Source organism: Microcaecilia unicolor, chromosome 6 (genome assembly GCF_901765095.1).
Source record: "Microcaecilia unicolor chromosome 6, aMicUni1.1, whole genome shotgun sequence".
Taxonomy (NCBI): Eukaryota; Metazoa; Chordata; class Amphibia; order Gymnophiona; family Siphonopidae; genus Microcaecilia; species Microcaecilia unicolor.
In genome coordinates, this window is record NC_044036.1 from 79,226,615 (window position 1) to 79,241,972 (window position 15,358).

Sequence of the window (15,358 nt, forward strand, 5' to 3'; positions counted from 1 at the left end):
TACATAAAATACTGTGTGTGTGTGTGTGTATATATATATATATATATATATATATATATATATACACACACACACACACACACACACAAGGCAGTATACAGGAAGAATAAGTCAAAAATAGGCAACAATTATAGCAATAACAATATTCACATAATAGTTTATATTCAGTCTAATTCTATGAAAAGGGCTAAAAATTGCATGTGCAAATGTGGACATATGCCTAATTTGTAGACACAATTTAATTGAATAGCAAGTTAATTAGTGTCGATAATTGGCTTTTTAACAATTATTGGCACAAATTAGAATTAATAAAAATGTATACATGTAACTTTAGATAGTTTTCCTCTGTGGTGCATCCAAATCACAAGAGGGCGTGCTAGCATGGGATTTCTTGAACCACCTATGTAGAATAGCCATGAAGGACTGCACATACATCTACCTCTCCTTCCCTGCCCTGCTCACATAAGTGATGTGAACATTGATCACATCTCCATAAAGGACATGCATATGCCTGAAGGAACACCAGTTGTCATTCACTGCCCATTCCCATATCCCTGTGCACATGCTACACAGAAAGGGCACTCTCGGTCCCCACATCCACCTCACCTCACATATAACCTGTGCCTATACAATGTCCCCCCCCCCCCCATCAGTGTTATTTATCTCTCCCAATGTGAGGGCCATTGCACATCTTGGATTCTAAAGGAATCATGTCTATGAAGGCAAGAAGGGCCATCCTCTGAACCCTGGTGTACAAACTTGTGTCTTGCAGGCATTTTGGCATCCGGTAGGAGCTGGAATCCCTCAGATGCCAGTACCAGTGCATCTGGCATGACAACCTGGACATGATCTGTCGTGTGCAGCAATGCCTTATGGCCCTACGTAAGTATTACAACAGAGCACCCCTATAACATCTTTGTCACAGATAAAAGCCTGAGGTTGCAGCTACCTTCCATCAAGTGTGGCTGCAAACCCCACATGTGTTATCCCCAACTCCCCATCTATGAGATGACATGGAAAGGAATAGGGGAAGGATGAACCCCTTGCTCACACTCCACCAGCCACCAAAAACTCACATTAAGACCTCCACAGTAGGGGACATGAAAAAGTTACCACCTAAGTTCATTACCCCTTCTCAGATCCATTTCCCCTACGGGTCATGGTGGCTAAGTTCCCTATCTCCCTTTCTGGGGTGGATATTGTTTCCTGATATTCCTGCCTGAAGTTCTGGTATTTGCATGTAGTGGATGTGATAATATAAATTTTAAGTCAGTGAATTAAATTGTCATCCCTCCCCCCCCCCCCCCCGAAAAAAAAGAAAGAAAGGAAAAAGATCACCACAAATGGCCACAGTGGGAATCAAACACACAACCCTTAGATACAGAAAGCATAGTGACAGCCCAACTCCAAACATGCTGCTGAGGAATAACTGGGCCCTAACACATCCTTTGTGCCCCTTGCCCCACCACCCTCCAGGGTTCCCTGCTATGCCATCTCATGGATCTCACATTCTAGGCATATCCCCCAGGGATCACCACTGACCTCACCTCTCCCCATCCTTGGCTCATGACAGGCAGTTGCTGTACTAAGGAAGCCATGTAGGATGTGCTGATCTAAACAGCAAACCATTTACACACACAGGGTAGCAGCAGTGGCAGCAACAGGCCCAGCAAAGGCAGCAGCAGGCCCAGCATGAGCCCCAGCCCAGCAGGAGGCCCCAGACCAGCAGGAGGCCTTGGACCAGCATGAGCCCATAGCCCAGCAGGAGCCCCTGTTCCAGCAGGAGGCCCTGGAACAGCATGTGACCCCAGACCAGCAGGAGGCCCTGGACCACTATGAGCCCCCAGACCAGCAGCAGGCCATTGTTGACACTGCGGAATGGGAGGCACCCATACCCCAGGATGACCCCTGGGAGAGCATGCCCTCTCTTGAGGGGGAAGAAGAGGAGGAGAGACAGCAGCATCCCCTCCCCCCCCCCCACCTTCACTAGTGGACAATACAACAGCCCTACTGCACCTCCTGCAGCAAGTGTATATGATGTAAAACCACTTGCTGCAGGAGGTGGCTGTACTGAGGCAGCAGATGGGGCACAGATGCTGCTCCTGCTGCTTGTCCTGCAGATATTACAAATAGTGGCACAGCAGAGGGGCCACCCTCAATGAGGGCCAAGGACATTCCCCACTCCCCGTGTTTGTACAAAGTCCCTGTCTGTTTTCAAATACTAAAGTGTTATATGTTGTTTTATTTTTTTGCTTACCTGGGTCTGTGTCTCTACTTTGTGCACAATGTATTAATGGCCTGACATGCCAGGCTGACTGCAATAGTGCTGTTAAATGTACTATGCAACCGATTGAGAAAGAGAGACTGCATAAAAGTGAGGGGTAAAAGCATCACTGAAGGGGAGGGGATTGTGCAAAGCGCCATCTGAGTGCATAAGCGTAGCAGCTCACCCTTAATTTGTAGTGTCCCACCTGCCCCCCCCCCCCCCCCCATTCATAGTCCAGCCCTAATTAATCATGCTTTTGATCTGAATTAGCCCACTTTGTGATAATATCAACTGGCTTATGGCCCTGAACAGCTGTGATATCATTTGAAGCAAAGTGTCCTACTACAGCAACAGATACTGGGGTCCCTAAGCACCCCTCAAAAGGGGGAGTGTGGAAAAACGTGCCTGCAGTCTCCCTCTCCAATCCATTCATGCATCTCATGGCTGTACGCCATGTGGGATTGAGGCCTTTTTTTAGGCTTATCAGGGGCCATAAAAATAGGCCTACTAGGTCCTGGGGGAATTCTGGACCCTTAGGTGGTGAGATGAGAATGGACTGGAAATTGTAGAAGGGAAGAGCGTACCGACAGAGCAAGCATTTTAACAGCCAACTTTACTTGAACAGTGAGACTCAACAGCTAATCCCCATCACCCAGGCAGGCACAAAGCCTTCCTGTACCCTTCCTGTACACATAGGAAAAGATAAATTCCATCCAGCACTGTAGTGTCTCGTATAGAAGGGTGTCAGAGAGTTAATCTAAGACTGCCAAGGATGCTGTCTAAAAAAACATAACTACTCATGTCTGCAGCTTGGGAGTGACAAGGCTCTCTGTGGATCAGTACCAATAGATACTGCAACATCAAGCAAAAGCTCAGACTAAGGTAGCTGAAATGAGCTGTCACAGCTGCTTTTCAAGTGGATAGAAGCCTTGTCCTATCTGCCTTACCATCCTGGGGGGAAGGCTGTATGATGCCTGGCTGAAGAACTGTACCAAGCAGAACTTAGAATAAATAGAAGAAAGCAAATACACTCAGACATTTTCACAGAAATAGTTTCTTTTACTTTGTTTTCTTTCAATGTCTATACCCTACTGTCATAATTGCCCATACAACTTTATAGAACACATCATAAATATTTTACTTAAAACTCTATTACATCTAAAGTACGTTTCATATACAAGCATAAACAATTTGCTCTATCAAATATTATTAACAAGAACAACTATAAAATGATAGAACAGCAGGCCAGACTGTACAGGGAATATCATATGGCTCATAGAAGCAACGTTCAGAAAAGGTTTCCTGGGAGTTATGAAGGTATGACAGTATACCATGCTCACCTCAGATGGCTGTAGGTGATGGGACAACTTTGGAGGCCATTTTGGAAAGTTCTTGGAGAAGATGGTTCTCTTTTCTTTAGACTATCTGTTAATGTAGTGTTTATTTTATAGGTAGCAGCACCATCCAGCCTCCACCAACTCAATCTGTACCTTTTCCCTACTACAACAAGTGTGATCACTTACATAATCAATCACCTAGGAGATATTAAGTGCACTACAGCAGAAGAAGGAGGAGGAAGGAGTTGAACCACTATGATGGAAAACAAAAGAGAAGCAAACCTTTTTAGAAAAACAGTCTTTATTAACTCTTTAAAACTTCCAGGTATCAAACAGCAGTTGCTCAATATGGCCATGTTTCACCAGACGGCTGCGACAGGAGCAAAAAAATACTAAAACAATACAAAACAATTATTTGTAAAACATAACATAAAACATCATTTTTTTGCCACATGGCCATGTCAGGCAACGCTATTTGATACCTGGGAGTTTTAAAGAATTAATAAAGGCTGCTTTTCCAAAAAGGTCTGCTTCTCTTGTTTTCCATCTTCAATATCATGGACCGTTCGACTTGTTGTTTTCTGAACCAATGTGATGACAAGCCAGCTTACATTTTGGTATTGATGGGGGACTGTTCCCCCATTGCTTCAGGAGCCATCACTTTCATCTTCTAGAAGCACGCAGCAAACAACTCAGACAGCAGTTGCTACTAATTTGTCTAGAAAAGTGGAAGAACAGCCATTGAAAACCAGCAGTTGCCATTCCTAGCAGATCTGGAGAACAATTTTCTATCGCATATATGTGTTAAACATGACATTTTGGCTGGTCAAAGAAACTATGCCACCACAGTTAACTATGTACCATACATTATGACAAGAAATCTGACATCTGCAGACACCCAACACAGTTTTTAGATAAAGTTTTGCAAATCTAAGTAAAGGTTTGTCTGAATTTAGCTAAGGTTTCACTGCGACGGCCCCTGCTATGAAACTAATATTGGATGTGGTGCATCCTTTACTACAGGCTTCACAAACCTCATCTTCAGCCTCCATCTTCACCCAAGAGAACCCCAGAAGCAGTCCCTTTCTTAGGGGAACGTGTGGAGATGGAAATAGTGGTAGATAGAGAAGCAGCATCAAACCTGTCAAAAGGTGAGAAAATATGCAGACTGACCATGCATACTCTAGAAACATCCAGAGGTAGCAGTACTAGGGATATGCATTCATTAGTATGCATTGGATCATGGATTTGGATTCGATGTACTACCTGTCTGTAGTATAACTAAAATAGTTTATATATCTTATAGGCAGGCTTTTAGGCACCTTGAAAGTTTTAGTTTGTGTAAAATTGGTTTAACTTGTTTTAACTTATGAATTTTTCTACGTAAAGATGATTTGCAAATATTAAAAACATCTGCACACTGTTTTTATTCTATGTTCTAATGATATTATATACATCACTACGGGATGAGTTTATTATTGTTTGCTGGGAGTATGTTCTATAAATAACTTGAAATACAAGAAAATAACTTTGTTCCACAGCCTCAGAGTCACATCCCTTCACTCTCTTACTTAGGGAATTTATTTTACTGTGGGTGGGTATCTGATCCCTGGGCTCTTAGGTACCTTTCAGGGACTTCAGATGGTAATTGGTTTCTTTCAGTGGTCTTGGACTCTCTATGGATCTCTATATCTATGGTTCTCCTTCAAAGATGCTTCCTGGCTACTTAGCTCGGTCTGAGTGTTACCTTCAGCAGTTGAGCTCTGGGTTTCCATGTCTACTTTGGCTGGCCATACTTCTCTTCTCCACACAGAGTGGAGGAGTAGTTTAATGGTTAGTGCAGTGGACTGAGAACTGGGTTGAATTCCCACTGATGCTCCTCGTGACTCTGGACAAGTCACTCAAATCTTAATTGCTCCAAGTACAAAAACTTAGATTGTGAGCCTATTAGGGATGGAGAAAGCATCTGCATATAATAAATGCACACTGCTTTGGTTGTACCACAGAAAGATGATATATCAAATCCATGACCCTTTACCCTTCTTATTGTACATCTTGCTTCTTCGTTCTCTCCATCTCTGCCCTTGGGTTATGATATAGAAACTGGTACAGGCTTTTACTCATTCCCCATGACTCACTCACCAGAGCACATTCAATTCTTTCCCTCCTTCTTTTCTCACTGATCCTAAGCTCCTTGTGGAACTGCTAAATTACTCCTTGCCCGGAACCACTGTAGTCCCTCTTGAGGGACAATATCTTAGGTAGTAGTTAAGTATTGCTACTTTAACTATACTCCCTTATGGTGTTCTTAGATGGGAAAGACATCTTTTTAGAAAGGAGGCAAGAGGAACCTGCTTATGCAGAAATCTCAAATGCTTGGCCACCATATTCAATATAGTTAGGGTTACCATATGGCTCCAGAAAAAGGAGGACAGATTGAGCCAGTCTGGGTTTTTACTTTCATTGGTTTCAATGGAAGTAAAACCTGGACTGGATCAATGTGTCCTCCTATATTCATGCTTACATCACAATGACAAGTTATTGATTTTTATGCATCCCTTCTGCTGAGGCAGATTGATTGGGATATGTGTACAGTCATTTGTACACATATCCCAATTATAACATCAATTATATCAGCTAAAGTCCTGTCATTATCACCTCTAATTGTGCTTTAAATATATATATATATATATATATATATATATATATATATATACAATCAAATTTCAAGTAAATACCACTTGAAACGTGAAATCAGAAATAAAGGTAAAAAGCAATTTAAAAACCCTAAGAAATTATAATAACTCCATTATTATAGTTCACTATAAATAGGGAGAAGTCACATAAAATATAGTTTTGACTATAATTACTATCTAAAGAAAAAAACCCTACAAAGAACAAAGTACATAGGCTATAACCAGCTATGTGTCTACTGCCACTGGAGAGCCTCCCACTATAATTACTCTAATATCCTCTCTAACTAACAAAAAATCTAGCAGTTGTTTAGGCTCATTAAAAATATAATTATTACCAAGATATAATACATGACACTGAGAATGAAATTTAAGAACATAGGTAGCACCAAGTGTTAAAACTATTGGCCATAATGCCAAGAAGCCCTTATGGCACCTTTGTGATGCCTAAGCAAGATCAGGAAATATATAAACATTTGAGCTCAAAAATGTTTATGCAAATGCCAAAAATATAAATTAAGAACCAAATTATGACGCCTGTAATTGGGAAGCGAAACCGGTACTGGGCAGACTTCTACGGTCTACGCCCTGATCGTGACTGAATATATATGGATGTGCTGGAGTGTAAATTTTAAAGGGTTTCGATGTTAGCTTCAGAACTTAGTACAAGAACAGTGCTGGGCAAGAACAAATCAAACTCGGGTATGAAGTATCACATACCATGTAAAATGAGTTTATCTTGTTGGGCAGACTGGATTGACCGTACAGGTCTTTATCTGCCGTCATTTACTATGTTCCTATGTTCCAAGGCAAAGTCACAAGGAGAGTAGTGCGATCAATGATAACATGAAGGGAGCTCTCAAGGAAGACAATGATATTCAAAGGTGCAGATGAAGAATCTTCTTGATGGAATTGTGTAGAGCTATTACTGGAAAAGATGTGCTTAACCTTCACTGGTGTCTGGGGAAATCACTTTCTTGGCCAGAAGCCTCAGACATAAAAGCATGCTGGGCTCTAGGTAGCCCTCCTCATACAGTTTGTTGCAGTACTAAATCCTCTGATGCCAAACCGGATGCCTCCTCAGCACACACATTGCTTCCGGGTCTCTGGTGCATCAGCCTTAGTTCCAGGCCCAACAACACCTGATCTGCACTGAAGTTCACAGGATCTTCTGCGGTCCCCACTGAAGCAGCTGCAGTACCTCCACAGCCATATGAGCTCCCTTAGTGGTGTTCTGGAGCTGTCTTGCACCAGCTCGCCAGAGCTGTTTGTTAGATTTTTAAGAATTTTGCGAGCTACTTTTACAACCAGCTCACAAAATTTGGGCTTGGGTACCCTCCTGGCGTCGGCGTCCCCTGTGGCTTGTGCATCTTCTCTCCCCCCTCATCCTCCTCTTCCTCTCTGTTCTCGCTCTCTTTGTGCCCCTCCCCCCCCAAGCACCTCCTTGACTCTTCTTGTTCTGTCACTGCTGCAATTAATTTTTTTTTTAAAGCAGTGCGGACACACGTCGGTAGGAACAAGCTGCTTCAGCCATTCCTGGGGCCTTCCTTCAGGCCCCTTTCCGTAGTGGTTCTGAGCATTAAAAAGAAAAAGAGCTGCCGGTACAGAGCCACGTGCTGCAACACTCACAGCCAGGCTCTTCCAGCCCAGTACCTTCCCCTGTGATACACTCCCTGCTGCCACAGGGGAGGTTCTAGCAAAGCCTGGTTGTGAGTGTACCTGTATCTCTTTTTCTTTTTAGCGCTCAGAACCACTGCAAGAAGGAACCGTGGGTTTGAATGGGGCAGGCCAGGTTGCGGGTTTGAAGCGGGAAGCATGGGTCTAGGAATGGGCCATGGGAGATGGGAGAGCCCAAGGAGGTTAGATTGAGAACAGGAGATCTATGAGCTGCTCTATCCACGTTGTGGTTCTTTATTGTTGTTAGTATTTTTATTTCATTTCACTTATATTTTCAATACAGATGTACACAGATGTATTGATATCATATGTTAGAGTAGTAATTCTAAATTTTAAATCATTGTGTCATTTGGAGGGGCAGGTTTTATGGACCCTCCCCCCTCCCCGAATTCATACAGAGATGTTTTCATCTAATGAAGAGCTATCAAAACAGACAACATGTTATGAGAGTCAGGTGTTTAACAATCAAACTTACCACGTATATTTACAATTGAAACCTGGGAGCGTTTAACATCTTTATTTTTTCCTGTGCCTATATCAAAAGAAAAATGTGGCATGTGGGAACTTGCTCCTTTTTTTTGTGGATTGCATGAGTATATTATAAAAATGCACTTGCCTATTGTTATTACTTCAATTTCTCAGAGAGGTATTGAATAATGAGAAAAGGGCTTCCTTCACGCAGAAGTTCTGTCCAGAGTCAGTCAAACGTGCCAACATTGTCCAGTTGAGCACACTATTAGCTGCCAAGTTCATACAAGGTTAATTATATTCAATGGAAAATAAATCTGTTGGCTCAGGCTGCTTTCTATGTGAATCTTCTATCAATGTTTCATTATTGCTACCAATAATTACATATTAAGGGCATTTGCTTTAAACTTAGTTTTAATTTGTTTATCCATTCCTTACATGCACATGTTTTTGCTTTTTAAACCCAAAGGTGAATTCTAAGGGTGGTTGAATAATTAGGTATACACTGTGTTTCTGACTTTACTTGTTTTGGACTGCTTTGGGTCCTGCTGAACTGTACATCTGCTGTCTGGAATTTTGGACGATGGAAGTTTTGGATGTACTTTGTAGAAGTTGTTGTTTACTTTTGCAATATGTGTATGGATGCCCACAAGAAAAACCTCACTCATTGGTCTTCAATCTCAAGAATAGTAGTGGTAAATCTCCAGCTTTGAGATGGGCAACCCTTGGCGTCTCCGAACTCCTTTACCTTTGCTGGCAGGGATACCAAGCCCCGCCAGCCAAATAAATGGACTACCGCCACTCCTCACTGCTTGTTTCTGGCTCTGAGTAACATGCCAGGACTTCTCAAGCAAGTTTGTGTGAGAATTCCTGGCATGCTGCTCAGAACCAGAAACATGCAGCGGGGAGTGGCGGTAGTCCATTTATTTGGTTGATGGGGCTTGACATTCTTGTCAGCAAAGGTATGCCTAGCGTGCTCGTATTGTAAGGGGGGGGGGGGGAGAAGAGAGAGGAATGTGTTGCTGCCCTAGTCCACCTTGGGGCCCCCCCAAATTGTAGGGCTGGTTATGCCCGGAGAGAGAGCCTGTTAGGGCAGTCACACAATCATGGAAGAGTGGTTTTATAATTTTGGATAGTCCAATTTATTGTCAACCAGCAACCTAATCTACTAACACCAGCTAAGGGCTATAGCATGGGCATAGTGGTCTGCAAAATACCAGAAGCAAAGAAATGTAATATGCCCAGTAGTTTCACAAGGCCAGACAGGGATCGGGGCCTATATGTTGGAACATTTAGGTAATGCTTAAAATCCTCATGGAAGACCATTATAGAACTGAGCTCAGTCTACTCTATATTACCTTACCACCTCTTACTCTATTAGGCCCAGAAATGTGGTCTCTGAACAATACAGAGCAGAACCTGCTGCCTGCATACTATCTCTTGACCTACTTCTCCATCCACTCTCTGTACCTCCTCATTCTCCAGCACCTATTAATCTTTAGCATGCAGCACTGTTACCCTAAAAAAAAAAAAAAAAAAAAAAAACTTCTAAGATGGCAAGAGCTATGTCAGTGTATGTTAAATAATCCTAATGATGCCAATGTGTTATCTTCCTATGGTAAAGCACACAAATGGCTCTGTGATGGGGTTTATAGTGCACAGCCCCTCACCCTCAAGAAAAATCTCTCTCTAACTAACCTGGACCACCTTAAGTGCACTGATCCCACCCCGCGAAGAAGTGAGCTGGGAGGAGCGATGTCAATACCTGGGAATTTAAAAGACAGGGCCATGCTGAGGTTCAGGAGGTCCAAGGAAGGAAGCCCCACCATATGCCTTTACTGAACACTTCTAGCCGCTGTGATCTGGCTGAGGTAAGCCAGTCTTTTATTTGAAGAATTGTACACCTTGTTCTGACGTCTGGCTGGAGCCAGACCTGGAAATAAAAAGACAGAAACTTCAAATTATGTTTGGGGCATGGCTGTCACAGGTTATAGATTGTTTTGGGTCCTTTTTTGCCATAGGCCCATGCAACATCTTCCTTACCCACCCAAAAGATTAGATTTTACCTTTGTTCTAGGCCTGTGAAGGAACAGGCCTCAGATTTAAGTTAATAAAGCCCTTATTTCATGTTTACAATCTTGTCTGACTATGTTATTGACAGAGCCACCCCATCACCCTCACAGGCTCCGACACCCAATTCTTTAAACCTCTCGTATGTGTGGATTCACTAAGTCGGAGGCCTTCTTTCTAAACACTGTATCCAGTGTCATCTTTCCCTTTATCTACCTTTCTGTCCTCATTTGCATATCATTTTACTAACTATCATAGTTGCTATGACTAAGATATTTTAAAGTACCAATCCATTTTGAGTGCAATAATGCTTAAAACAGGCAATTTAACACAATTGTGTTAAGCTTAACACAACCATGATACACTTACTGCCCTCTCATGAATAAACCAGTCATAAAATCTTATAGAAATAGTTTCTGAATTTTTTGTATCAAGGAAACTAGGGCTATGCTTTAATAATCTACTGACAGCAATGATGCCAATAAGATTTGATGAGTACTTATGTTTGATACCATTCTTCCCAAATTGAATTATATGGAGGAATTTCTGGATCACAGCTATGAATTCTCATATAATACACTGAAGTAGAAAACACGTGATAAGCATGTGTAGAACAATAAAGTAAACACAATTTGCTAATAGTTGTCAGTAATACATGTAATGTACAAAAAAGCAACATTCATACATGTTAAAAACTGGAATACATATGTGTATTTTTATTTAATACTGAAGGACAAAGGAAAAGAATTGGTAGATATCATAGAACCAATACATCTGTACAGCCATGTTAACATTGCAGTGATTAGATTTTTAATGACTGCGCCTATTAGGGGAAAAGGAAAAAGAAAAGTCACTTGCAGTCTTCTTTCAAATCGATATTTGCTACCAGCATGCAATAAATTAGTCTGACCTTTCTAATCTCATGAAACAATCTTAATTTGGAAAGAAACTATGGAGAAAACTGTGTAATGAGGTATTCTCTCTTTTCTAGTGGGCAGAAAGGGTTCCAAATGTGGTAAGAATTGCCTGTCATGCACAATCTCTCATTCTTGCTACAGTCCTTTTTTTAGAAAAATATATTTCCTCCATGTTCTTATGACACCTTTCCTTCCAGAGTGACACGGCAAATGACTGAGCATGCTGATTTATGACAGCCTGCTGTAAAAAGAAATCCTGATTTCTTTAAGAAATAATGACAACAGTAAGCTACAAATTCCATATTTAATGAAATAGGTGTCATGGTCTTTATCATCATCATTTTGATCCATTTCGTTTAGACTAAACCTGACTGGCATCATTCTTATTTTATCAGCTTCTCCAAAATGCTCACAAGCAACCTGGAAGGAGAGGAAAAACCACGATTCCCCCTCCTTTCTCCTGAAGTTAAATAAACTATCCATCAAACCATCTTTTTTTCTCAGATAGGTTTGATGTAAGGTGCCTAGTGCAATACTTTCATCTTTAGGCTATTTGCTTTGGCTGAATGTTGATTTTTTTTTTCATTTTACGTTTTTCATGACATGTTTCCCAGCATCTATTCTTGTATATTGTTGAACTATGTCATTCTTTTTTATGTCTTTTTTACAATGATAATTATCTATTGCATTAAATTAATAGATTGTTGACTAGCTTTGGAGAAGTATTCAGCTTTCACCAGGTCAGGTCAAACAGTACACTTCTTTAAACCTAATCAAAGATATACTTCGTTTCTTCAAAAACAACAACAACAAAAACCTGCCACCTACAACTTGTTTGTTGGCTTTTATTTTTATGTGGCTAACATTGAAACCACACTACAGTTGTTAAGGAAATTGCTTTTGATAATAAATTTGTGTAAAAATCTAATTAAGGTGGTCTTTTACCAGGGCCAACACAACCAGTAAACACAGCAAGCATGGCAGGGGGTGCAGAACTTTGGAAGGTGCCAAAAGCTGCCACAAGCAATGCTGCCTATTGCACCAGGCTACTCTCTCTCCCCTTCCCCAACTCCCATGGGTTTGCTATCTTTCCCCCCTGACCCTGTCCTACCCCTGCCTGGTCTGGTACTGCATCTTCCTCTCTGACCCTCCCATCCCGTGCAGCCTGGTATCATACCTTGCTTTCTCTGACCAGGGCTAGTGCCCACCTGCAACCTATAAATTGGCACCCTAATCCTACTTCTTCCCTTCTTCCTACAGTGCATTTCCTGTTACTCTTCTCTTCCCTCCCCTCCCTCATCCAGCATTGCCCCTTCTCTCTTCTCTCCCCTCCCTCCTACCCATTCAGCATCACACACTATCTCAACCCTCCCCCTAGTCTAACATTTTACTTACTCTCCTCACTCCCTCCCACCCATTCAATATTTCCCCTCAGACTTCCTTCCTTTTGCAGTTGCCACTGCCTCACCTCTAGATCCATTGGCTTGAAGCAACAACCAAAGCACCAGTATGCACAGAAAAGCCTTTCAGCCCAGTGCTCACGACTCCTGAATGCCCTGATGTTTCTGCCCCCCTCTGACCAGCAGTGCCTTCACAAGCTGCAAGCACATAGGCTGGAAGGCTCCCCTGCCCATATTGCTGTTTTGGCTGCTGCAAGCCAGCGGCCCTCGAGTGGAGGTACAACAGTGGTGTCTCTAAATAAAAATATTTACGGTAGCAACGGGGGCGGGGGGGGGGGGGGGGCAAACTCCACTATATAACACTGCCTTTATATTTGATAGCATCATTCAACAAATTCTGGATAGCAGTGAAGTCTGAAATCTCTATAGGAATGGACAGAATCTCAGTATAAACCCTGAAGCTCCAATTCTATATCACTAAGAAAATACAGTGTTAAAAATATTGCATTGCGTTCTAGAGTACCAATATACCTACTACTGGGAAACTTGAACAAGTTGTACTGTTACAGATTCCGACACATACTCATCTCCAGACTTTTGTATATTTGTGTAGAGCGGGTACTTGTGTAAGATCGAGATTATTTTGGTAGCAGGTGCATGGAATATATAGCTAAAGTGAACTGGGTGATGCAATGCAGTCTCCAAGGATGTTACAGAAAATTGAGAGGTGTTCCTATACCAATTTTAAATGTAAGAGGCCTAGGCCTCCCCTCCCCAAGTCCCTAGGAGTGGCTACTTTGCATAAAGGAATTTTTGCTCTCTTGCCATTCCATAAATATTTATTTAAATCTTTTTCCAGTTGCTTTCTTTTTTAGAGGATAGAAGCAAAGGGAGCATTTGTAAGGTGTAAAGCCACTTTGGCACAATAATCATATTAAAGAAAGCAATCCTACCCATTAATGAAAGGGGGAATGTTTGCCAAGTCTGTAATTTGACCTTACTCTCAACTAATATTTTATCAACTAATATTAATATCAACTAATGTTTGGGAGGTGGGGCTAGTGCTGGGCAAGACGTCTACAGTCTGTGCCCTGAAAATGGCAGATACAAATTAAGGTAAGGTATACACAAGAAGTAGCACATATGAGTTTATCTTGTTGGGTAGACTAGATGGACCGTGCAGGTCTTTTTCTGCCGTCATCTACTATGTTACTATGTTAATAGGGGGCAAATGTTATTAGTGTATAATCAGAAATTAGCTGGTAGAACAACCCCAAGATATTTTATAGAGTCTGCAGTCCAGCATAATGGGAAAACTCTATCCCAATAATCTTTAATTCCTGCCTGCAACAGTAATACCAGTGACTTAAGAGAATTAAGCCAAAAACTGGTAAAGGACCCAAAATCATCTATCAAACAAAGAGCTTTCTCTAAAAATGTTTTGTATTTTTTCCAGGACACAGTAAAAACTGGCCCGGCGTGCGCTCAAAACACGTGCTCACACTGCCGTAAGCCACCTTTTGCCACAGCTTAGTAAAAGGACCCCTAAGTGCTTTGAAATGAGCCCTAATTTATCTTAACTCGTTCAACTTGATATTCACACTAGAACCAGGAAGTCGGGGTTCAATTCTACTGATGATCCTTGTGATCTCGGGTAAGTCACTTAAGGACATTTGTAGTAAAGCTTAGCACACACTAATGGACATTAATGTGTGCTAAATACTGCATGTCCTATTTTATATCTATAGGCCATGTGGCAATTGGAACATCCTAATTTCCATTAATGCACGCTAAGCTTTAACATTAAAAAAACAAAACATAAGAGTAGACATACTGGGTCAGACCAATGGTCCATCTAGTCCAGCATCCTGCTTCCAACAGTGGCCAAGTCAGGTCACAAGTACCTGGCAGAAACCCAAATCATGGCAACACTCCATACTACACATCTCAGGGCAAGCAGTTGCTTCCCCATGTCTGTCTCAGAACCAGACTATTGACGTTTCCTCCAGGAAGTTGTCCAAACATTTTTTTAAACCCAGATATGTTAACCACTGTTACCACATCCTCCGGCAAAGAGCTCCAGAACTTAACTATTCATTGAGTGAAAAAAATATTTCCTCCTATTTGTTTTAAAAGTATTTCCATGTTACTTCCTTATGTCCTCTAGTCTCTGTATTTTTGGAACGAGTAAAAAAAATCGATTTACTTCTACTCATTCTACACTACTCAGGATTTAGTAGACCTCGATCATATCTCCCCTCATCCATCTCTTTTCCAAGCTGAAGAGCCCTAACCTCTTAAGCCTTTCCTCATATGAGAGGAGTTCCATCCCCTTTATCATTTTGGTCGCTCTTCTTTGAACCCTTTCTAATTCCACTAAATTCTTTTTGAGATATGGTGACCAGAACTGAATGCAATAGTCAAGGTGCGGTTGCACCATGGAGCAATACATCCCTTTCCTAATAATTCCTATCATCCTTTTTGCTATTTTGGCTAACGCCGCATACTGAGCAGAAGATTTCAGCATATT

General features: G+C 41.7%; 1 protein-coding gene across 3 annotated transcripts in view; it reads right to left on the minus strand.

The window, feature by feature from the left end:
* The window catches only part of DPYD (dihydropyrimidine dehydrogenase), a 1,476,885-nt gene that overhangs the window by 1,411,127 nt on the left and 50,400 nt on the right, over window positions 1-15,358 (minus strand). The window contains exon 2 of one of the 3 annotated variants that reach the window (XM_030205304.1): window positions 4,638-4,744. The exons of the other annotated variants lie outside the window; for them this stretch is intronic. Coding sequence (XP_030061164.1) covers window positions 4,638-4,739 — 102 coding nt within the window. The 5' untranslated portion in view covers window positions 4,740-4,744. The remainder of the gene's footprint in view (window positions 1-4,637; window positions 4,745-15,358) is intronic. 3 annotated transcript variants of the gene reach the window in all.